Source organism: Camelus ferus, chromosome 3, assembly GCF_009834535.1.
Source record: "Camelus ferus isolate YT-003-E chromosome 3, BCGSAC_Cfer_1.0, whole genome shotgun sequence".
In the NCBI taxonomy this organism is placed as follows: Eukaryota; Metazoa; Chordata; class Mammalia; order Artiodactyla; family Camelidae; genus Camelus; species Camelus ferus.
The window spans coordinates 54,722,733-54,745,777 of NC_045698.1; the positions used below are offsets into that span (position 1 = coordinate 54,722,733).

The following is a 23,045-nucleotide window of genomic DNA, read 5'->3' on the forward strand; positions in this document are numbered from 1 at the left end:
GTTTTTAATGTAGAGAGTTATTCCCAACCATGCCCTCAAACCCTCTTTTTGTTCTTAGATACACTTTGGAGGAAATATTTCAGAAAACAGATATTGAAGCTTTTTCTTATCTGGGGACTCCATGAATGTACAGGAGGTGCTGTCCTTGGCCTTGTGCCAAGGAGAGAGAATGTTGCTGTCTCCTCCATTTCCCCGCAGTGGTGTGGGGGCCATTCATGCTTCCTGCACAAATATTCCTTTTTATGAAACAGGCTGCATGTGCCAGAAACAATTTACTTTGTCACAGTAGGATTTCTTTGTCTATGTAGTAGTTCCATGAAGATTTATTGAGTGCCTACTAGATGAAAGGCACCGTCCTGGATGCTGAGATTAAAACGATAATCAGAATAGATAGGAAGACTCCTGTAAACAATCAATTTCCTATGCAGGACAGTGTGGAATTAAGCAGTAGGCTTAAGCATGGGTGAAGAGGGAACACAGGAGAGGACACCTGATACAGGGTTGGGGTAAAGAAAGCTGGGATGTGTAGGGAAGAAATGGCCATTAGTAGGTGAGGGAGGTCGGGAGGGTGTTCCAGGAAGAGAGATTCCACATGTACAGAGGCCTGGAGGTAAGAAAAAGCAGTATGTTTGGGGAGCAGCAAGTAGTTTCATGATAAACTATATAAAAATATAGGTGAATATCTGGTTTTCTAATCCTGAATAGGATTTTTTAAACATAAAAATGATAAAAGAAATAACAAAGGAGAAAAATGATTGATTGATTGATTTAATATTGTTTCCTATCTAAATCATCAGGAACAAAATTTGAAGATAAATAACAATTTGGAAATAAAAAATATTTTGAATATTTCAGCAACTTCCATGAGAGCAGAGGTTATCAGTTTATGTACCACTGTAGTACTAACATTTGACCCAGTGCATGGCTCACAATGATAGTTGAATGAATGAAAAGAATCAATATCCCTTAAAAAAAACTAAAGAGCTAATAGAAATGAATAAGAAAATCGAACAAATTATAGAAGGGAAATAAAGCAAGTACAGAAATTAGTAAAGCAGGAGGCGAAGATTCTTAGAGAAGACTGACAAAAGACACACATGACAGTGACTGGCTCATGGTAGGCACTCGATAACTAGCTGTTCAGTGAATAAAAAGCAACAGAAAATTACAAGGTGTGTATAAAAAGATCTGAAAGGGAATTCACCAAACAGGGAATAAATCTGAGTGGGGCAGTTTTAGATTATTCTGCCTTTCTTCTTTGTTCTTTTCTGTATTTTCTGAACTCTCTCTATGTATTGCTTTTATAATTTTTATGAAAATGCATTCACTTGAAATTTTTAAAAATAGATTTTTTAAGAGGCAGACTAGAGAGGATAAAAACCAGGGATGATCCTTGACACCAGCACTGGTCAGTGGGATGAGTGGGTGCAGTGTATGAGTGTGCGCTTTCGATGTTTTGCCCCTCACTACACAGACAACTGTAAGCATAATCTCTTGGAACTTGTTCTCCAAAGTGTCAATAATACAGCCTTCCTTGAAGAGCTATTGGGAAATGTGACCCCTGCAAAGCTCTTAGTACAGTGCCTGATAACTGTACATGCTCAATGGCCATTTTCCTTTTCCAGCCTAAGGGGGCAGGATGAGTTACCCTTCTTCATTCTAAGGAATGTGCCCAGAATGGAAGGCAGATTTCATCAGTCTGGAATATGAAACTGGATGAAAGCTTAGCATGTGAAATTATGTTTGTGCCCTCCTAGAGAGCCAAGAAAATTAAGAAATGAACCCAGTAACTCATCATATTTATTAGATGTAAGAATGAAGGTGCAGTATTATCATTTCCTTGTGATAGTCATATCTAATAGTTTTGGAACCAGTTCACAGTATTCATGTCAGACTTATTTTATGAGACATTTAACCATTGCTAAATTAAATTTCGTAAGAGAATGTGCCACTGTAACTCCTCTGGAGTTAGAGATAGAAATCTGACCCATCATTTCTATTTTCACGGAAAACCATTTAGCAGAACTTTGTTCCAGTAGAAGTGTTTATTGAGTTGTACGCCTAACACAGTTCATTGGCTGCATGCATTTCCACACTGACATTTTTCTCAGCTCAGATTTGCATCAGTTCATTAGTACTGACAGCAGATGGTAGCACTTTCACACAAATTTACCTTCTGAATTGATCTAAGACATGTCACTAAAAAGATCCTGACAGTTTTGATGTTCTTCCATTTCTGAAAATGGTATGTTAAACAAATAAGGTGTAGGATTTTAGATTTTTTTGAACTCCAGCACATAATTCCTAAACCAACTAAAGATGCTTTCATCTCTGATTCTGCTGTCTGATAGAGAAAGTAGAAAATACAGATAATCTTTCCTGATAGGATAAGCGTTAAAAAATTTCCATTGCAGAAAAATGGCTCTTGGAGAATATTATCCAGATTGTTTACACTGATCAGATGACTCAAATTATTTGTAAACTCTCTACCTTACTTTGTCTGAATACAAATTGCTTGGCTTGCAGGATCAGCTGATTGAATAAACTGAAAAAATAGAATTGGCTCAAGTAGCAAGGCTCTTTGAATTGTCACTTCTGCAGCATTAGAATATCCAGAGGATTAACCACGTTCTTGAATTACAGATCTTTTGCCTTTAGTTAGGGTTAAATTGTTATAAAATTGTCCGACAAGAAGACTTAATGTTTGCTAAGTAAATGAATGAGGGAATTAGAATGAATTCTAATCACATCAGGGAAACTATATTTTTCTACATTATGTAATCATTATTACTTTCTTAATAACTCAAGGGCCTTATATTCATTATATATTTAGAAATAAGGATTTATTTTGAGTATTTTAATAATAATTTTCCATCTGTATTTGAAAAATAATTAATGATTTGGTTAATTTCTCACAACTAAGAGAAGCTGATACATTTGAGAAAGCACTGGATGTTGACTACATATAGTTTAACTGTGTAATTAATTATGGTACTTTTAACATATTGCTAGAAGAGTGGTCATGATTAATAATACACTTAAAGGATTTACTTAACAACAAGAAGGACTCTTTGGGTTCTAAATGCTCTCTAAAAGAATACCCTTACTAGCATTGTAACAATAGGAGCACAGTTAATACTGACTTAATTTGGCTAAAATACAGTAACTTTGTTCAATACAGTAACTTTATTCAACACAGTTTTATTCCCCCTCTTCCTTTGTGTTATTATTGTCATGTTATTTATTTATTACATCTATGTATGTTTTAAACCCAACAGTACAGTATTATGATTTGTGTTTATAAAACCCTATGTCTATTAACGTAATTAAGAGAAGAAAAAATACTTAGCTCATCTTTTGTGTTTATCATTTATGATGCTTTTTATTTTTTCCTGTGGATTCGCATTACCCTCTTGTTTTATTGCCTGAAGGACTTCCTTTAGTATATCTTATAAGGTGAGTCTAGTGGCAAGGAATTCTCTGTCTGTTTCTTTGGGAATGTATATATATATAGCCTTCATCTTTGAAGGATAGTTTTGCTGGATATAGAACTCTTGATTGACAGTTACAAGGTTCTTTCCCAGAACTTTGGCTATGTCTTTCTGCTGCTGTCTGGACTGATGAGGAGCCAGCCACTGTTGTATTCTTATTCCTCTTTATATGATGCGTTCTTGCTCTCTTGCTCCTTTTAAGATTTCTTTGGCTATCAACCATTTGGCTATGATGTGTCTAGGTGTGGATCTCTACTTAGGGTTTGTTGAGCTTATTGTATCTATAGATTAAATGGTTCAAATCAAGGTTTAGAAGTTTTCGGCCAATATTTCTTCAAATATTTTGTCTGCCCCTTTCTCTCTCCTCTCCTTCTTGTACTCCTACTATGTGTATGCTGGTATGGTTGATATTTTCTGAAGCTTTGTTCATTTTTCTTCCATTTTTTTCTTTAGATTGAATAACTTCTATTAATATATATTCAAATTCATTAACTCTTTTTACTGCCATCTCATACACACTGTTGAATTCATGTAGTGAATTTTTAATTTCTGTATTATACTTTCCAAAGACAAATATTTGTTTGGTTCTTTTTATAGTTAGTATTCCTTGACTGAGATTACCAACTTGCAAAGATACTGTCATAATTTTTCTCTTTTAACTCTTTAAACACAATTTTCTTTAATTCTTCTGGATTCCAGTATTTTTCCCTGATGGCTGTCTTTTTTTGTTTTTGTTGCTATCGTTCTTGTCTGCTTTTTTTAGTAACTTGCCTAGCCTTTAGCTACAGAATTTACCTCCTCTGTGGCCGTTGATGTCTCTGCTATTTTGTCTTTCATTCTTATTTTTATGTTTTTGCCTGGCTTCCAGCTATGTCTACATATGTTTCTGGTTAGCCAATGATTGGACAGAGGTTGTGCTCAAATACCTCAAGCCTATAAGGCTTCCTTCCTTTGCTGATGGTTATGTGTGTGGATTGGGAGCACATTCAAATTTCAATTAATGTTTAAGTTGGCATCAGCTTTTACTTTTCCTCAGGGCTTCTTATATCTCCCCTGAACATGTGCTTAGCTCTCCATCAGCCCAGGATGCCTGGAGAACTTAGCTAGTTCTTGTATAGCTGTCTCACATCCAGGATCTGCCCATTAGATTTCTGTCTGGTCTGCTGCTTGCCTCACCTGGGACTGTACCATCAGGCTACCATAGTTGCAGGTCTTCCTTTTCATTTAGTACCTATTTTGATATTTTTATTGCTAATGCCACTGGGCAGTAGTTACCTCTGTCTGTTAGAAATCAAGTCAGTCCTCCTGGCAGCACAACTACTGCTTCTTCTGGCCAACTCACTCTTGTAAAACTTTCCTGTTGATGGAGCCAGGTGGAGATTGGTGGGAGTGCGATATGGGAGTATTTCTAGGTAAGAAGATTGCAAACTCTCTGTGTGCCTAACTTTAAGTTCTAGCAGCTCTTCATGAATTAAATATTTATCAAAATTTTTGTTTGCCTTTGGTTGATTTCTACATCCCAGAATTTTTTTTTTGACAACTTTGTTCAGTTTTATACTTGTTTTTCAAGGAGATTTGCTGACCTCTACAGCAAATAGCTAGAAGCCCTGCTATAGCTAGAAGCCCACTGCTGTTGTTATTTATTTATAAAACTTTTCTTAAAAGATTACACAAATATCCCTTATTATAATTTTAGGAAGATCAGCATTTCATAGCTTGGCTTTTTTAAACCAAAGCATCTTAGAGAAACAACATAATTTTTATTTTTAAAATACAATTTAAACTTTTGATTTTTAAAGACAGTCAATCATTTAAGTATATTCAGTCTAATTATATAAACATGATTTCTTAGTAGAGGACAAATTTTTTTTCAGGTGGCCAGACCTGTATTCAGGAACTGTCCAAGCTGTTCTAAAAGCTAAGACATTGGAAGTCTTGATTATTTAGAAAGGTGTTTCACACAAGCATTATCATGCATTTTATTTTATTAGAATATAACTTTAAATGTTAATGTGTTTTTATTTTGTTTGAGGAAAAATGAATATTAAAATGATGTAGATTACCAAAGTATTTTTGAAGTGCTTGAGCTTTTATTTTAATTTACATTTATTTAAATTATTTTCCTTTAATTTGTCTTGAAAACCAATATATTGGTAATTCTAATTGCTGTATATACATAGACTTTTTACTCATTCAGACTTTTCTTGCCCTTGGTTATAATCAGTTGTCAGATGTTCCTAAACATTTAGATACTAGTCAGTGATATTTTTACCATGCTGTAAACTCTATAGGAGCTTCTTGTTTTTAGATATTTAAATTGGGCTTTGTTATAGGGTATTATAAGACCACATTTTGGATGTCCAGGTGCTATTATCCTGTCTGTTTAGATATCAGTGGGTTTGTATAGTATTAGCCAACTAAGTGCATATTATATGTCAGACACTGTTTTGATCAGTTTTTTCATTGAAGGGTCACAATCAATCTGAGGCAGATGCGATCATTAGTCTCAGTTACCAGATGAAGAAACAGACATGAAATGGTTAAGTGGTTTGCCAACAAAGCTCACAGCTACAAAGTAGAAGAGCAAACCTTGACTCAACTCTTAACTGCAGATCCCAAGCCTGCTCTTATCTACTGGCTAAATGGAACGAGCAAAGATGACTTGTAGGAATGAAGTCCAAGTCTTTATGAAGCAGCATCAAATGAGAAGAGTTGCATTGTGATATGAAGCAACATATCTGTTTAGAAAATGGGCCCCTGAACTTTAAGTGTGCCTGTATCGCTCAGATGTATGTTATACTCTGATATAGCTATCCTTCTGAGGCTTTGTAAAGGTTAGGCCATAGACCTGTAAGGAAGAGGTCTTGTCTGTAGGATGAAGCCATTCCTCATGAGAGTTACCAACTCCTCAAGTTACTGAACTACCAGGGGTTAGGAGTCTTGGAGAACACTGTTGGGTAGTGGTTGTGGAGTGCTTCCATCCACCATGCAGGACCAGAAAGGGAAGGCCCAGCCAAGATCTCTTCCTAGTGTCCCACATGACTCAAATGGGTCTGGGAGCTCCAGTATTGTAACAGTCTGAGTCTTTAAGAGCCCTATTGCTCTGTGTGTTTGTTCCCCTTTCAGTGTTTCCAGGCTTTCAGCAGCATGTTTGAGTAATCCATTCTACCTCAGCTACAGGAAGCTCAGGCTCAAGTGTTTAAAGTTGTCGGAGTTTCACCCTGAGTATAAAAGTGGCCATGGTAATCTTCAAGGCCCGCCAAGGGGAGAGTGACTCTTGGAGAGGGATGGAGGCTGCATGGCTGAACTGACTCTACCCTTTATGAGTGTTCCATGTAATGCCATCCTTAAAGTCTAGGTTTCATGTTATTAAAGAAGGTAACATGTCTTCATAGATTTGGTTACTGCTCTTCAATCCTTCTTGGTTATTATGTAAGTAATCCAAGAAGAATTTAGACTAAATTTAGCTTTTTATTTATTTATTTAAAAATTTATTTTTTAATCAATCTTTTTTTGGGGGGGTAATTAGGTTTTTATTTAATTTCTTTATTTTAATGAAGGTACTAGGGATCGACTCCAGGACCTTGTGTATGCTAAGCCTGTGCTCTACTACTGAGCTATACCTTCCCCGCTAAATTTAGCCTTTTAAATTCCAACCCTCTAAACGGTAATTATTTTAGTCCAGGATAATTCTAAAATTCTTTTGCATTTCCTGTGCACATTTTCCATGCTCATTTCCCTTTAGGGTGTTCTCCCTCCAACATGTTCACTGCACACTTGGATTTCTCTTGCCATTCTGATCTCTGCTTAAAGACTACCCCTCTACCAAGGCCTTCCCTTTCACCAAATCTTAATTATTACCACAATCCCTCCAAAATCACATTACTCTGTTTTGTTTTATGCACAGCACTTATTATTATCTGGATTATCCTGTTTACTTATTTGTTCTGTGTATTTATTGGCTGTCTCCTGCACTGGGAAATAAGTTCGGTGGAATCAGGGACTTGGTTTTTCTTAGAGATAGAGATCTCCTAACTATATCTGGAACTGTTCCTGGTAGACACATAAGAGATGATCAGTAGATATGTGCTGAATAAATACTACTTAAAGGAAGAGAAGGGAAGCGAGAATCAAGTTGGACAGGAGAACTTCCAAAAGGCAATAACACGTCTGGGCTGTGTTAGCACCCAGGGTCTGGTGAGTAACAGGAATGAGGGGTGGGGAGAGCTGGAGAGAAGGGAGCTCAGGCTCTGTGTATGAGAATCAGGACACCTGGTTGTGGCACTCAGGGAGCCACACACTAGCCTGCACCCAGCAGATAACTTAGCCCTTGCCACACAAACACACACACACCCACGCACACACACACACACATCCATACATCTCCACACCCATTGTCACTCCTACAAGTGGAACTGTCCCCCCCGTTTCATGTGGGTGGTGTGTGCACTTGGGTACAGACATGAATGTTTTGGGGTTGGATGGTAGAGGCAGCAGGGACAGCCACTCATAATTCTTCCCCCAGACAGCTCTGAGTTCAGCTTCTCCTTGGACAGGCTGAGAAAAGAAGAAGCTAGCAGAAGAAGCGAGGCAGTCCCTAGTCCAAATCCAGCCTATGGGCTTGTGTTTTATTTGGCCCACATCATGTTTTTAAAAAATTGTGCCAACATTTAAATTTAGGAGGTTTTACATTAAAAAATCTGGATTTCTAGGTTATTTTGACAAACAGAAAGACCTGGCACGCTGAACCTGCATTCCCACATGGTACAATTGGCTGGAACAGAGTAGCAAGCACAGCCTTGGCTGGGCACACTCTCCAGGTCCCCACCGTCCCTGACACCTGCTGGTGCATTTAACTGGCCTCACCCCTTCAGGTCACCTGCCTGCTCTTCATAGGTAATTGCCTTAGTCTGTTTGGGTTGCTATAACAAAATTCCACAGATTGGGTAGCTGGTATACAACAGAAGTGTATTTCTCACGGTTCTGGAGGATGGAAGTCTGAGACCAGGTGGAGGTCTCAGGCCCTCTCTTATGAGGCCCCTCTTCCAGGTTGCCGACTTCTCACTGTGTCCTCACCTGGCAGAAAGGGGTGAGCAGGCCCTCTGGAGCCTCTTTTATAAGGGCATTAATCTTATCATGAGGGCTCCACCCTCATGACCTAAGCACTCCCCAAAGGCCCTACCTCCTAATACCATCACACTGGGCATTAGGATTTCGACATAAGACTTGGATGGGGGACACAAATGTTCAGATTATAGCAGTATTTGAGTTTGCAGTCTCTGGCATAATGGGTAATGCACAATGTAAGCAACTGAACAACTTATCAACAGTAATTGTTTTCCTGTTGGTAGGATCTGTGCATAGATCACTCACTGCATAGAAGCCTTCTCCCCATTGCTTGCCAAGTGATGTCCTCATCCTTAACCAGGCAGCAATGACCTGTATCTTACATCCAGTCATTCTCTTATAAAGGCAGTGGAGTTCCATTTTATGGTTTTTTAAATTGTGAAAGCAGCTCCATAAGCTTGGGAGAGACAGGAGACAAACAGATAAACAGAGAAACTAAGAGAAAGACAGACAGACAGACAGACAGACAGACAGACAGAAGCAGTACAATTTAAATAGTGCCAGCCATGCCCCTTTCCCACCCCACCCTCTACCCCATCCACTCACTGGACATGTGCCCACTGGCCCTGGACACAGGCCTGAAACAATCAACATGTTGGCAAAATTTATGTTAAAAAGGTATGTGAGTGATTTTGGTCCCCTTGCCATTGACAAAGAGGAGAGTGGGATACTTTGTTCAGATGGTCAGGCTCCTGAATTTCATAGACATCCTGGAGGAAAAACTGAAGAATAATTATAGGCCAAAGGAAGTACTAGCTAAAGGAGCGTTCAAGGGACTGATCAGATGTATCTGCAATGTGTATTGAGCGCCGTACTACACCTGACTGCACTACTTTATCAATAAATAGTTTCTTCTCACCAACTTCTCATGTTTGGGTTATTAATTTTATTCCAAAATAGGAATCTAGCTGTATCTTAATTTAATACCTTAAAATTGAAAACAGACCTTTATTTTAAAGGAGTAAAAACATATTAAGTATTTTAATTTTTTCAAAGTAAACTCATGCTGGCAATCCTGGGCCAACTCTGATCGTTACAGGAGCATCCGATACTTGGACAACCCTTTTTTGTACTTCATCCCTGCAAGACAAATGAATTCATGACTCCTGTGGTAAAGAATTCTCGAAAAATCAATAGGTAAGAAACACCATCAAGATATATTGGCTTTCACTCTTATTTTAAAAGTGTAAATCTTTTTATGTGATTCTAAAAGCTAAGCTAAAAAAGAAATATTCTTTGTAATAATAATAATAGCTAACACTTATTGATTTTTTATGGTGTGCTAGGCACTGGTCTAAGTATTTCGGCTATATTAATGCACTGGATTTTTATAATACCCCTGTGAGCTAAGTACCATTATTTTACCTGATATACAGAAAAGGATGCTAAAGCACAGAGGGTTTAAATGACTTGGCCAAGGTCACACAGCTAGTTAAGCGGTAGAACTAGGATTTGAACCCAGGCCATTTTGCCTCAGAGCCATATGCTTAACCACTGCACTCTACTACCTTAGCAAATGCTGTAAGTTGTGTCACATTAAAATCATCAATGGAATTCAGGAGCCCAGAGCCTGGACCTTCCCTTCAACAACTTTAGTGAAGGATTGTCAGTCACTTTGGTCCTCGAGTCCCCATCAAGCAGTGGGCTGGCATTCGGAAATGGTGGGATCCCAGGTGGTGGGCACACGTCTTGGAGGAAAGCCTCATTTCTCCGATTGCTAGTAACTGACTTTCTACTCTCCTCCAACTACAACTGAAACTGTGTTTATTTGTTTCCCAGGAACGTCAACTACATCACATCATGGCTGAGCATCGTAGGGCCAGCTGTTGGGCTGAATGTGCCTCTTAGTTATGCCGGAGCAGCCTCTCAGGATGAATGAAATGTCAGTGGACAAGGTGAAAAGAGAAGCCTGTGCTGCATGTGTTGCTGTCACAAAGATCCAGGTGTCTCTGCTGCACTTAGAGGTGTCATCCCTGCTGGCCCCGCCATGTATTAAGTCTGCTTTCATCTTTAGCAGGCTGGACACTGACTTCTTTGTTTAGTTTTCCAACCAACCAGCTGCTAATTATTTAGGAAGCATTTGATTTTGCTACAATAATCCTCACCCAACTACAGGCCTGGGCAGTTTTATTTTAGAATTGATGTTCTTGAAACAAGTCTTTACTGCTCAGTTAACCTTCTTTTATTCTCTTGGCTTTTGGTTTATTCTTGTTCTTCTGATTCTTTTATTGAGCCAAAGAGCTTAGAAGAATGTTGAAAGTTTACGTGGCCAGCCCTGGTTTTAACAGGATCAATATTGTGCAAGATTTCAGCTCACCGACGTTTTGACATGGATGGTTGCCCTTGGAAGCAAATGTCTGCAGCAGCTGATACGCTGCATGTTTAGAAGAAACACTGGAAAGACACAAATCACTATAAATAGCAAAAAATGAATTTAACTGGGTCATAGAAATACTGACGTCATCAGGGCATCTCCAGGTCATTCTTTCATGCCTGAGACTCGTGCTTTTCGTCTTTAATATGAGAATAAGAAGCTATCTCATAGTGTTGCTGTGAGAAGCACATGAGATGCTTAGTGCGAGAGAAAATATCGTAAAGTATTATACAAATATTCATTAAATGCTCACTTTCTTGTATTTGATTATTAGTTGCTCATTCTGTCAGTAGCCAGTAAGTTTAACAGCCAGTAAGGTATTAAGGTGAATCTAATAGGAAGAATTTTCAGTTTAGAGTTGCTTGCTTTTCATTTTAACTTGCTAGGGTCTGAAACTAAGAGAAAAATGTAGTTGCCTCTTTAGAGCATCTGGATTAGTGTCTGTCAGTGAGGGATGTACCTTAGAGTCCCGTGAGACTCTTAAAATTCAGACACTGGGCCGAAACAGCCTCTCTGGGGTGATTCTGATGCTTATGTTCTCACAGAAGCTCTGGTCTGGATAAACCCTTCGAGCTGCATTTATGTGTATTGTTTTCGTCTCCCAACAGGCCTTTTCCAGTTCTGTGCACAGCTCTGGCAAGCTGGACCTAACTTCCTAACGTTGTCTGGGCATCGCCCCCAGACTCTAAATAGTAAGAAAGTCTAAGAGGTGTTTGCTCGTGAGGCGGCCCACTTGGGGGAAGCAGTGAGGATGAGAGGATTATCTGCGGGCAAATTGCAGACGTCTGTGACAGCCCTGCCAGTGTCTGGATTACGGGCTAAACTCTCACACAGAGAGCACAAGTAGAGAAAGGGTTAATTGAAACTGCTAGAAAAGCTAAAAGTAAATTTTAAAACGCTGAGCTGCACGTATTCATGCTGGGATGAGAGACTCCCTACATGCTTGCTGGGCATTTTGGTATTTACCACTTAACATCTTTTCAACTTCAGCAAGGGATTTTTTCCCCCCACTCCTCTAATGTAAACACAGATTTCTGAGCAAGTCATTTCTCAAGCCATGTCATTTCCGGGATAAAAAAAAAATGTAATAATGTATTATCTGGATGATGTACTCATCTGGAAATATTAGTTATCCTTCGCTTACAGATTTTGAAATGATAGAATCCTGTTATTTTGGGGCCAGTGTGTAGTGGCGCAAAATGATAGAACTTTGTTTTTAAGTTAAGAAAAAGGTTTTTTCTGATTGCTAAAGACCTAAAAATTCATCAGTGGCAGAAAAAGTTCTGAAGAGCTCCCTCCCCAGATAGATCTCTCTCCTCAAACAGCTCTATTCCTTTTGAGAATTTTTTCACTTAAAAAATTTAATTTTTGGTTGATAAAAATTTCCATTTTTTAAGACTGCAGTTATATAACAGACTGTTTTCCCAACAGTCATAAGACATTAGAAAATATTTTGTTTTGTCAAAGTAACAGTTCTTTCTCTGTAACATGAGGATCTTTCCTCAGGGTTTCCTCTCCTGCTAATACAATGCGAAGCCCCTTCGGTCAGAAACAAAGCTGGTTAAAGCTGCTACCAGCCAGTCTTCTAAACTCTGCTCTTGTGTGACTTTGGAAAAACAGCTTCACCTCTTTGGTTCTCTGTTTCCATGCCTGCACAGTGAGGAGGTTCAGCCATGTGACTCATGAGGCCCACCCCGATTCTTGGCTCTGTGAAATAGGGAGAAGTCTAGAGAGCTAGACTATGAGGCTGGTTTGCCTCTAGCTTTGTCTAATTTTCTTTATGTCTTTTAGTCTGTTATCACTTCTGTTTTTAAAAGTTCCTAATATCAACCCCACTCACCCTACAAAGGCATAGACATCAAAATTGTATGTGAGTCTGAATGCACTTCATAACTAACAGTGCTGTGTGGAGTTGGGGGAGAGTGGACAATCGGCCCTGCTCCTGTGACAGAGCGTACCTACTCCCTCCCACCTCAGTTCAGGCCCGATTCCACCCCAGGCGAGTGGGCCTGAGGTCTTTTCTGCCCACAGCCTCCTCTGACCATCTGACTGTTGCTCAGGCTGGTTTCCACCTGGAAATGCTTCCTTCCTCATCTCTCTCCCCAAGTTTCTACCTGGTCTACATGACTCACTCTTTTACAAAGCCATCTCTGATTCCCACAGCCCCTCCTGGTGAACCTCTTCCTTCATAATCACTGTACTTAGGCAGAGTAGCATTTAATTGTCTCCTTTTCACTCTGGATTTGATGGATAGTAAATAAATTACTGACCCACTTTTTGGAGGGTATGTTGTAAGGTGGCATGCATGGAAGAGTCGCTGTCTGCCCCTTGTAAGTCATCCATGGAAGCTTCTTGGTCTGGGGACCGGAGTGGGTGGGTGAACCAGTTCGTTGAGTGACTGGAAAGGCCAGAGGCTAGCTTACAAGCTGGAGGTTAAAAAATGAAGCTACTCTCCCCCTCCAAAAAAAATGAAATAGGAAAAAAAAGTCAGTAGTGGGTTTTTGCATCCATTTCTCCCGAAATACAGTTTTTATTCATATTCTCAAGATATTAGGCAATGGAGATCTGTATTGTCAATAACAGCTCTTACATAATTCAGGAGAGCTGATATTGCAGTGAGTTGGATTTTTTTTAGGATTAAAATTTGAAAATAAGAATATGCACATATTCACTTCAGTGGATACTTATTGAGTTCCCCCTTTTTCTGAGCTCTAGGCTTGGTGGCAGTGGCAGCAAACAGAGAGACCTGACTCAGGCTCATAAGGATGCCCAGGTCCAGTGGAGAAGATGGACAAGAAGATGCAGGGACGGTGGGATGTGTGCTATGGCAGAGGTTTGGAAGGCAAGCAACAGGGAAAGTTCACAGAAGAGGAATGTGAAAGGAGTGAAACTCTTAGGATTTAGCCAGGTCAGGAAAGGAGCAGATACCTTGAAGGTGTGTATGGGGAAGTGGTAAAGAGTGAGGCTGGCTATCAGGACTGGAGCCAGGTCTGGGGAGCATTTATTGCTACACTGAGGATTAGTATTTGGCCTGAAAACCACAAAGAGCCGCTGAGGGAATTCAAGTAGAGCGGTTAGAGTGATCACATTTGCATTTTAGAAAGAACTTGTATCTTTAAAGTGACTAATCACAGACACTTTCTTGGTTTTTTCACCAACAGATACTGGCCCTCATGCTTTAGAAGGTACAGGAGTGCAGAAAGGGCTGGGAGTAGGCCAAGGACAATTTTTTATTCTTGCCTAGGGCCTTCCAAAGCAAAACCTGCCAGTGTCTGAAAAGCCTGAGTCCCAGTTTACTGTGTTACATGGGGTGAGTCACTGCACCTCTCTGAGCCTCTGTTTCCTGTATATTAAGTGGAAGAAGGGATATTAATTCAAGTAAAATCAATTTATTGGTTTATGACCAGTATTTATCTTTTTTAATGAAATAGAATGTGTTTGGGGAAAAATCCCATTTGTTTCTCCTTTACTCTCACAATACTGTCATACTCACCACACGTCTGACACTAAGTGCTGTGGGTTTTCCATATATCAGACAAGTCTGCAACACCTGCTGGGTGTTCTACAATTAAGTTCAGTTCTCACACTATCTACTTGGAGTTTTAGCATCAGATCCATAAGACTGCCCCATTTAAGATACGAGTTGCAAGTCCAAGGTTGTCACCTATATTTTTAACTGACCAGCCATAAATTGGGGTTCCCATGAACCCCACCTTGGGTTCAGTAATTTGCTAGAATGGTTCATAGTACTCAGGGAAACACTTACTTATGCTTACCAGTTTGTTATATAACAAAGGATATGATCAAGGATATGGATAAAGAGCTACATAGGGCAGGGTCCAGGAGGGTCCCAAGTGCAAGAACTTCTGTCCCCAAGGAAGTGGGGTGCACCACCCTCCTGGAATGTAGATGTGTTCACCAGTCTGGAAGCTCTCTGAACCACATACTTTTGGAATTTTTATGGAGGCTTCATCATGTAGAAATGATCAATCATTAACTCCAATTCTAGCCCTGCTCCCCTTCCCCAGTGATGAGGGATGGGGCTGAAAGTTCCAAGCTTCTGATCCAGAGCTTGGTCTTTCTGGTGACCAGCCCCCATCCTGAAGCTATTCAGGAGCCCGCCCAGAGTCACCTCGTTAGAACAAAACTATCACCCAGGAAATTCTGAGGCATTTAGGGGCTCTCTGTTAGGAACTGGGATCAAAGACCAAATATTGGAACAAAAGATGCTCCTCATAATCTCATCACTAAGGAAATTTCAAGGGTTTTAGGAGTTCTGTGCCAGGAACCTGGGGCAGAGACCAATATATGTTTTCTGTTATTTCAGAGATACATAGAAAGGAGTGCAATGCACGTAGTGAAGGTATTATTGTTTTGTGAAACTTTAATTTCAAGTACATGCATAGAAAATCTGTATTATGATGTGTGTATGTGCGCATGTGCTAGGTTGTGATGTAAGTGTATTTCTAACTCCAGGGAGCAGTCAGAGATTTAAATGTGATGTAAGTGTATTTCTAACTCCAGGGAGCAGTCAGAGATTTAAAAACTAATGGACAAATAAGCTCCCTTGCAATTCTAAGAATCTCTGATTCTCTTCTCATGCTGCTGACCAGTAAGTTGCTAAAGGTTGTTCTAGAAGGTATAGGAAGTACTTAACTATTATCGTGCCCATGGCACTGGGCTACTTCGATATGCACATAGGTTCTCACAGCTCTCCCTCTGGATTTCTGTAGGGCTTGTCTGTAAAAGTGATTTCACATTTTATTCTTAAATTTGATAGTGTTCTTTAAAGCAGTTCTGTAATGTCAAGCCCTTGCTTTAATTTTTTTTGTGTTGTCAATATTGACACCTAGTGGTAAAAGAGCCCTATTACAAATACTCTGAATTCTAGACTGTTAGAACTTAAAGTGATCTTAGAGGTCACCAAGTCCCATTTGGTAAATTAGGTTAAAAATGAACTGGAAACGCAATGTATTCCAACGTTCAGATAAAGTTCACATTAGAATAAATAAAGCCTCTGGCTAGGTGGTGATTTCTTGGATTACCTTGAAGTTTTTCAAATAACTAGAAATCACTGTTAGGCAGAAGTTAAACAAAGTATGCTGTGATAGGCTAACAAGAAATCATAGTTCAATAAATCTACAGCCTTTGGTGTGTTGGTATTTACGTATGTACGCCAGATCTTCAGGGCTGAGCATGGCTATTATTTCTTTTATATCAAAACGTACCAAATAGTTTTAGGGCTTTTAGGTTGTTTCTAATTCTTCACTGTTTATTTAACATGCATTCATTGGGCACTTACTTCCTGAATGTTCAAGACCTGTGCTGAGGATATACTGTTCAGTAGGACAGACAAAGCCCTTCCCTCAGAGAACTTTCCAAATGTAATGCAGTAAGATATGTGTGCAGAAATAGTTACATCCTGTTTCTTTGGGTTACACCCTCACTAAGGGAATAAACAGGTCAAAGGATATGGAATGTCTTGAGATTTTTGATTCATGCTGCTCAGTTATTCACCAATAAGGCTATCCCAGTTTGCATTCCCCAAAGCAGTCTGTGTGCTACCATTTCCTAAAATCTTTGAAAATAATTTTATTTTACTGTGCTTTTATTATTGATCATTTTCTCCTCTGGTCTTGCTACAATTTGCATGGCTTCTCATTTTTGTTTCTTCCCAATGTGGTATATATTTCTCAGTGTGACCAGGGTTAGTTTGTAGCCTCTCTGTTGTACACTTGATTACCCCACATCTTCATTTTGCCCCATGCGAGCTGACTGTCTATGTACTGGTTTGTACAGCCAGAGAGTATGGCAGTTAAACGATAAGGATTTGTATGATTTAAAAAAATTATTATGGGAAATTTCATACAGACTCACAAGTAAAGAAGATTGTACAATGAACCTTCACATACCTATAAGTCGGAATCAGCAACTACCAGGATTTTTGCCACATTTGCTTCATTTAACCCTTGTTTTTTACTTTATATTTGCTCAGATTTTTTTTAAACACAGACATTATGTCATTTGTTTTTACAGGTGCACGCTGAACATTTTTTATTTGATCTTTTCTGTTAAGTTTTACTCCAAACTTAGGTGTTAAAGTATCTTTGGGATTTGCCCTCTGCTTTTACTTCTGAGTGTGGGGTTTGTAACGTCTTTCTTATTCTGCATTTGCCAGTGATATTGGGGAACTTTTCTCTAAAATGGCCCCCTGTTCTGTTATTGGGTCAGCTGGTGCCATCAAAGCAGAACGTGAAATGTGCTAGTTGCAGGTTCTGCAGCCTGGATTACCCATCCGCAGATCCTCACCACGCTGAGGACATTTCATAGATGCTGTCAAACCACAGGCAACGTCTCACGACCATTCTCAGGTGTGATTAAATTGAGTAATTATGTAATATGTGACTAAATCTGCTCACTGTTGTACAAATTTAAACAGTAGCTTGTTTCTTAGGCAGAAACTCCTTCAAAAATCTGAAAAATGTATAGACCCCCTTTTCAGAAAAATATGTGTGTATGTGTGTGTATGCTTACAGAAAAATCAGAAAATTCTACATAGTTTCAGGAGGACACACACACACACACACACACACACACACACACACACACACACACCCCGCTATCCCGCTATGTTATGTCATGGGCAGGAGGAAGAGGGATATGGTGACAGGGAAAAAACTACCTAATTATAAACAGAAGAAAATGTATAAAATACAGAGTGAACGGAAGTCAACTATTGCATATACTAGCACTGAAATTTTAAGAAAATACTTGGAATATATCAAGAACTGAAGGAGGGGCAAAGTGGTCCAACGTATCTGCAAACACACACAAAAACAGAGTACCTGAAGCTGTCAAGCTACATAGAAAAAATATATATGTCTTCTCATAAACCAGATAAATAAATGCTCAAAGCTGTTGGGGGAAAAGATATGACAAAACAATCTATTTCATGTCATTGTTTCCAAAACAGGTATTAATAGACAAAACCTGTTTCAACAAGTAACATTTCCCTCCACTGTTCTCAGCTGTGATTGACATAAAAAGTTATTTAAAATGTGGCTCACTCTGCCCACTATTGTTCAGATTTAAACATTTGCTGGTTGTAAGAGGTAAGAAAGCAGTATAATATATTTATCCACATCTAGACTTATTTGAAAATGTGGGTATGCTCAGCATGTCCTACCCTTTTAACCCAACCAAGTAACATGACCCCTTGTTCTACTTCTAATTAACTACAGTGAATGAGATTTAGAAAGCTAGACTTCAAACACAAACAAACAAAAACTCCTACACTATGAATAGATTAGATAATTTATGTCAATAACTTATTACCACAAGTAAGGACCTGCGGAGGAAGCTGACACTTCTCAGACTGGAAAGTCTGAAGAGGTGATCTGGGGTCATGATTTCCTCTTCTCCCTCCTACAGGAGAAACTCCTTAGCATCAGAGTTGCCATTTGAAAGCTTCAGGTCCTCTGGGAAGCAATGATGACGTTCATCACATCTGGCTCGAGTTCTAAGTGCTGTATGTGAGTAGCTCCATCATTTTGAAGATACACACCACATACTAAAGCCTGAATGCGGTGGCGACTGTGTGTGTGTGCATATTTGGAAATATGGGTTGTCACTCCTGGGTCCCTTCAAATGTGTCACTCTAAAAATGATTTTCCCCATGAGACAACTTACACTTAAAAACATTCAGTTGTTGAATGTTTTAATACTTTGCTCTAAAACTCCTGTGGTGACATTACCATGACAATAAGCTTTGAAAATCCACTTCTTTTCCTCACACACTAATAAACATGCCATACCTTTTCCAAATAATACAGATGGAAATTGTACTAGAAACTAGAAATGCTTAGTACAACCTATGAAGGCAATCTCCCAACTACAATATCATAAGAAATGTAAGTTAACACTTGGATGATCCATTTAAACAGATTTTATAGGTTAAAATAAAGATTATACAAGTAGCTGTTAGTGAAAATTTTGGTGTAATATGGTAATTTATAATCTTGGTCTCTTTTCTCGACTTTGTGTAAAACCAATAAAGAAATGTTAGCTACTCTGTCAACCTTGAAACAGACTCCAGGAATGTTATCTATAGCATGATCATTATAACCAAATCCTGCCGCCAGACATTTACCTGGAATGAAATATAGAAAATACATATATACAAAGATACACATTCAAATTTGCATAGCTGTCAAATTAGAACCATGTCTCTCAGCTCTATCAAAAAATAAAAGGGAAAAAAACCATATATTTGAGGCATTGTGTATTTCCCTAATATAGTTTAAAGTTTTTTGCAGAACATCACTAACTTGTATGTTTCAACATTTCCATATAAACATACAGAAAATTTACTAATCATGTTATACCTTCCCTTCAAAAAGTGCAAAACAAAAACTTATTAAATACCCAGCATAAATTTATACAATATCAGGCTAAGTAGCTGCCTGTAAGGCAGTGTTTACTATGTTGCTCTGAGGTGGATCTCCTACAGGAACGGTTTAATTTAGAGGATGGACTCCTGGTTTCAGCTGTGCTGATTACTTGGGGAAGTTATTTGAAAAATACTGAAGAGCTACCTTTTTTGGGCTTCTGGCTTATAAAATGAGGTGGCTGGAAAAGAGCAGGAGTATCCCCATCAGTGGGATGGCTACATAAAGACTGCCTTAGAGCTCGTTGAAAAGACAGATTTCTCCCAGAAATACCATAAAGATGGTTTCCCAGAAGATCAGGTGTACTTGTATAATCTAACAAATGCCTTAGGGATTCTGATGTTCTCGATTTGGGAACCATAGGACTCAATGATCTCCAGATTCTTTCTGCACACTAACAATTTCTGATCTGTTTGGGGTTTGCTAGGCAAATACAAGATGTAACATAAATTAATTATTCATTCACAATTTTTTAAACCTTTTAATCAACAAGTAATTTAAGACTCACAAGAAATTGCAAAAACACTATCATTTGTATACTTCACCCAACCTTGCCTTAATGATAACATATTTGATAACCAGAGTATATTCTCAAAACCAGTAAATTGGCATTTATAACACTATTAACTAAACTACAGATTTACTTGTATTTCAATTTTTATGCTCTTTTTTGGTATACAGCACTTTGAAATTCCATCACAAGTATTGATTTGTGTAAACGTTACCACAATCAGGACAGAACTGCTCCATCACCACAAAGACACCCCCTGGTGCTACCCTTTTGTAGTTCGACTACCATCCTTCATCCGTAGCAACTACCCATCTCTTCTCTGTTGCTGTAATTTTTTTCAAGAATTTTATATAAATGAAATGTTACAGGACCTATGTAACCTTTTCAGTTTGGCTTTTTGTGCTTAGCATACCACTAAGAAACATCAAAGTTGTTGCTTGCAACAAGTGTCTTTTATGACTGAGTAGCATTTCACTTACAGATGTAACCACAGTTTACCTGTTTGCCCACTGAAAGACATTTATGTTGCTCTAGTTCTTGACTATCATAAATAAATTTGCCATGAACACGTGTGTACAGGATTTTGTGTGGGCAGATGTTTCATCTTTGTATGATAACTACCCAGGAGTGCAATTGCTGGATCTAAAGTATATGTTAACTCTCTAAGGAACTGTCAAACTTTGTCAGAGTGACTGTACCATTTCTTAGTCCCACCAACAATCTAGTTGCTCCAGTCTCACCAGTGCTTGGTATTGTCAGTATTTTAAATTTTAGTCATTAGGTAGGTGTATACTGGTATCATCTCCTTATGATTTTAACTTACATTTTTCTAATGGCTAATGATGTTAATCATCTTTTCACGTGCTTGTCATCTCTTCAGGGAAGTATTTATTCATTCGCCCATTTTGTAATAGGATTGTTTTCTTAGTTTTGAGATTAGGGAGTTCTTCATATATTTTGGATACAAGTCTTTTATTGGATATGTAATTTGCAAATATTTTCTCCCAGTCTGTAGTCTGTTTTTTCATCTTCTTGACAAGATATCTCACAGAGCAAAAGATTTTTATTTTGATTAAGTCCACTTTATCCTTTGTGTGTGTGTGGAATGTGCTTTGAAGTGTGATGTCTTAGAATTCTTCACCTGACCCTGCCATGAAGATGTTGTTTTCTTCTAGTTTTTACAGCTTTACTTTTTATATTCAGATATATTATCCATTTTGAGTTAGTTTTTGTATAAGGTGTGAAATTTAGATTGAAGTCCATTTTTTTGCAAATGGAAGTCCACACAATTTATTGAAAAAACTGTCTTCCGTTGAACTGCTTTTGTATGTCAAGTCAGTTGGCCATACCTGTATATTTATGGAGTCTCCTATTTTCCTATTTTATTGATCTGTGTCTGTCCCTCCAATACACCATTTTGTTTACTGTAGCTACAAATTATCTTAAAACCAGTTTGTGATTCCTCTACCTTTATTCTTCATTTTCAATATTGTACTGGCTATTGTAGTCCTTTTGCCTTTCCATAATTTTTAGAATTAACTTTTCTACTTCTACCAAAAAGAGCTGCTGGGATTTTGCTTAAATTTTGCAACCATGATGAGTGCCTCATTTTTTCTTCCTCTATAGCAGCGCCAGGCAGAACTTTGAGATGGATCCAAAAATGAAGGGGCTCTGGTCACAAAGTGTGAGGGAGTAGGGGTTGGGATGGTGGGAAGGCTGAGGGAACTTAAATCAGTCTTGAACACTTTTGGGTCTGAGGTGTCTGTGGTAGATTTATGGGTCAGTCAGTTGTCACAGGACGGGGGCATCCTGGGTGTACCAAGGAGACAAGTGCAAGCCAGCCTTCATTGCAGGATGCCTTAACTCCTTCCAGGAAAGTTTATCCTTCGCAGCAGGAGCTAGACATGCCCAGAAAAGATGTGGTCTCTGACCCTCCTCCCTCGTGCACACCCTGTAGGTCCACCCCACCCACTGGCAGTTTCCTGTCCCTGCTTTTAATCCTCAGGCCTCTGCCCTCCCCATGTCTGAGCCTGGGGTGAAACCATGTGTCCCCATGCAGCCTCTTCTGGTGGGTCAGGTGGAGGGTCAGTTATGACCATCTGGAAGCATCTGGTCAGCCTTTGGGAATGGCTTAATCAGTAACTGCAACTATAAGCACCAGGAAGCATTGGGATGGAAAGACAAACTATGTCTAATTACCACATACAAATGTACCTAGTTAACATGTATATCTTAATGTCAAATATATTTCAATTGAAAAAAAAGAGCCAATCTGTCTCTACCTTTTTTGTGACAAGTATAAGCACAAGTGTGAATGTGGGATCAGTGGTTTAAGGTAGGACAGCAGGTGACATGCCAGGGGGGGACCTAAAGCTGGATGGGGAATGCAGGTTTGAGCAAGTGAGGTCAGCTTTTAGGAGCAGCCAGGGAACACACAACACACAAGGTCTCCTATGTCAAGATCAAATTCTGGTCTTTATCTTCTAGAAGATGGGAAGCCAAAAAGTTCTATCTTCCAAAGATTCTAACATGACCCAACATTAGACTGATCAAATTAACTCATACCTATTAATGCTGCCAAAAGCAGCTCCTCACTAACTTAAGATTTTAGATTGATTTTTACCATTTTTCCCTAAGGAAATTTTGAAACAACTATTTGTGGCACGGGGCCCCTATGGACCCAACCAACACCCAGCTTCAATCATCAAAACTATTCAAACTATCTGGACCATTTCTACCTAGTCACTTCCATTACTTTGTGTGCCTTGAAGTAAACCTCAAGGTCAAAATCTAGGTTACTGATAAGCTTTGGACAAAGATAAGCACCTAGATTAACTTTCCATAACTCATCTCCCTTACTCCTCTTGCCTTAATTTGCCAGGCATACATGTCCATTAACTTAATTGTGTAATGCCTAAGTTTTGCTATCATATACATACTTAAAACATGGGCCCTGACCTTGAGCTAACTGAAAACCACCAGAGCAGGGAGCAACTTGAGCACCTTATGTATCATACTGGGTCCCTAAATGGATCCAAGAATGTACATTGCCCAGCGTTCCCAAGATGATACCCACTAGAAGCTCTGAGTTTTTA

The 23,045-nt window shown here is 38.9% G+C and overlaps 1 protein-coding gene across 3 annotated transcripts in view; it reads left to right on the top strand.

Annotated features, from left to right (window-relative positions):
* ATG10 (autophagy related 10) overlaps positions 1-22,216 on the top strand; it is a 213,536-nt gene extending 191,320 nt beyond the window's left edge. For 2 of the 3 annotated variants that reach the window (XM_032475438.1, XM_032475427.1), the window contains 2 exons: positions 9,658-9,755; positions 10,398-22,216. In XM_032475438.1, coding sequence (XP_032331329.1) covers positions 9,658-9,755; positions 10,398-10,497 — 198 coding nt within the window. In that variant the 3' untranslated portion in view covers positions 10,498-22,216. The remainder of the gene's footprint in view (positions 1-9,657; positions 9,756-10,397) is intronic. The other variant, XM_032475417.1, reaches the window with a different exon arrangement.
* The last annotated feature ends 829 nt before the right edge of the window (positions 22,217-23,045 follow it).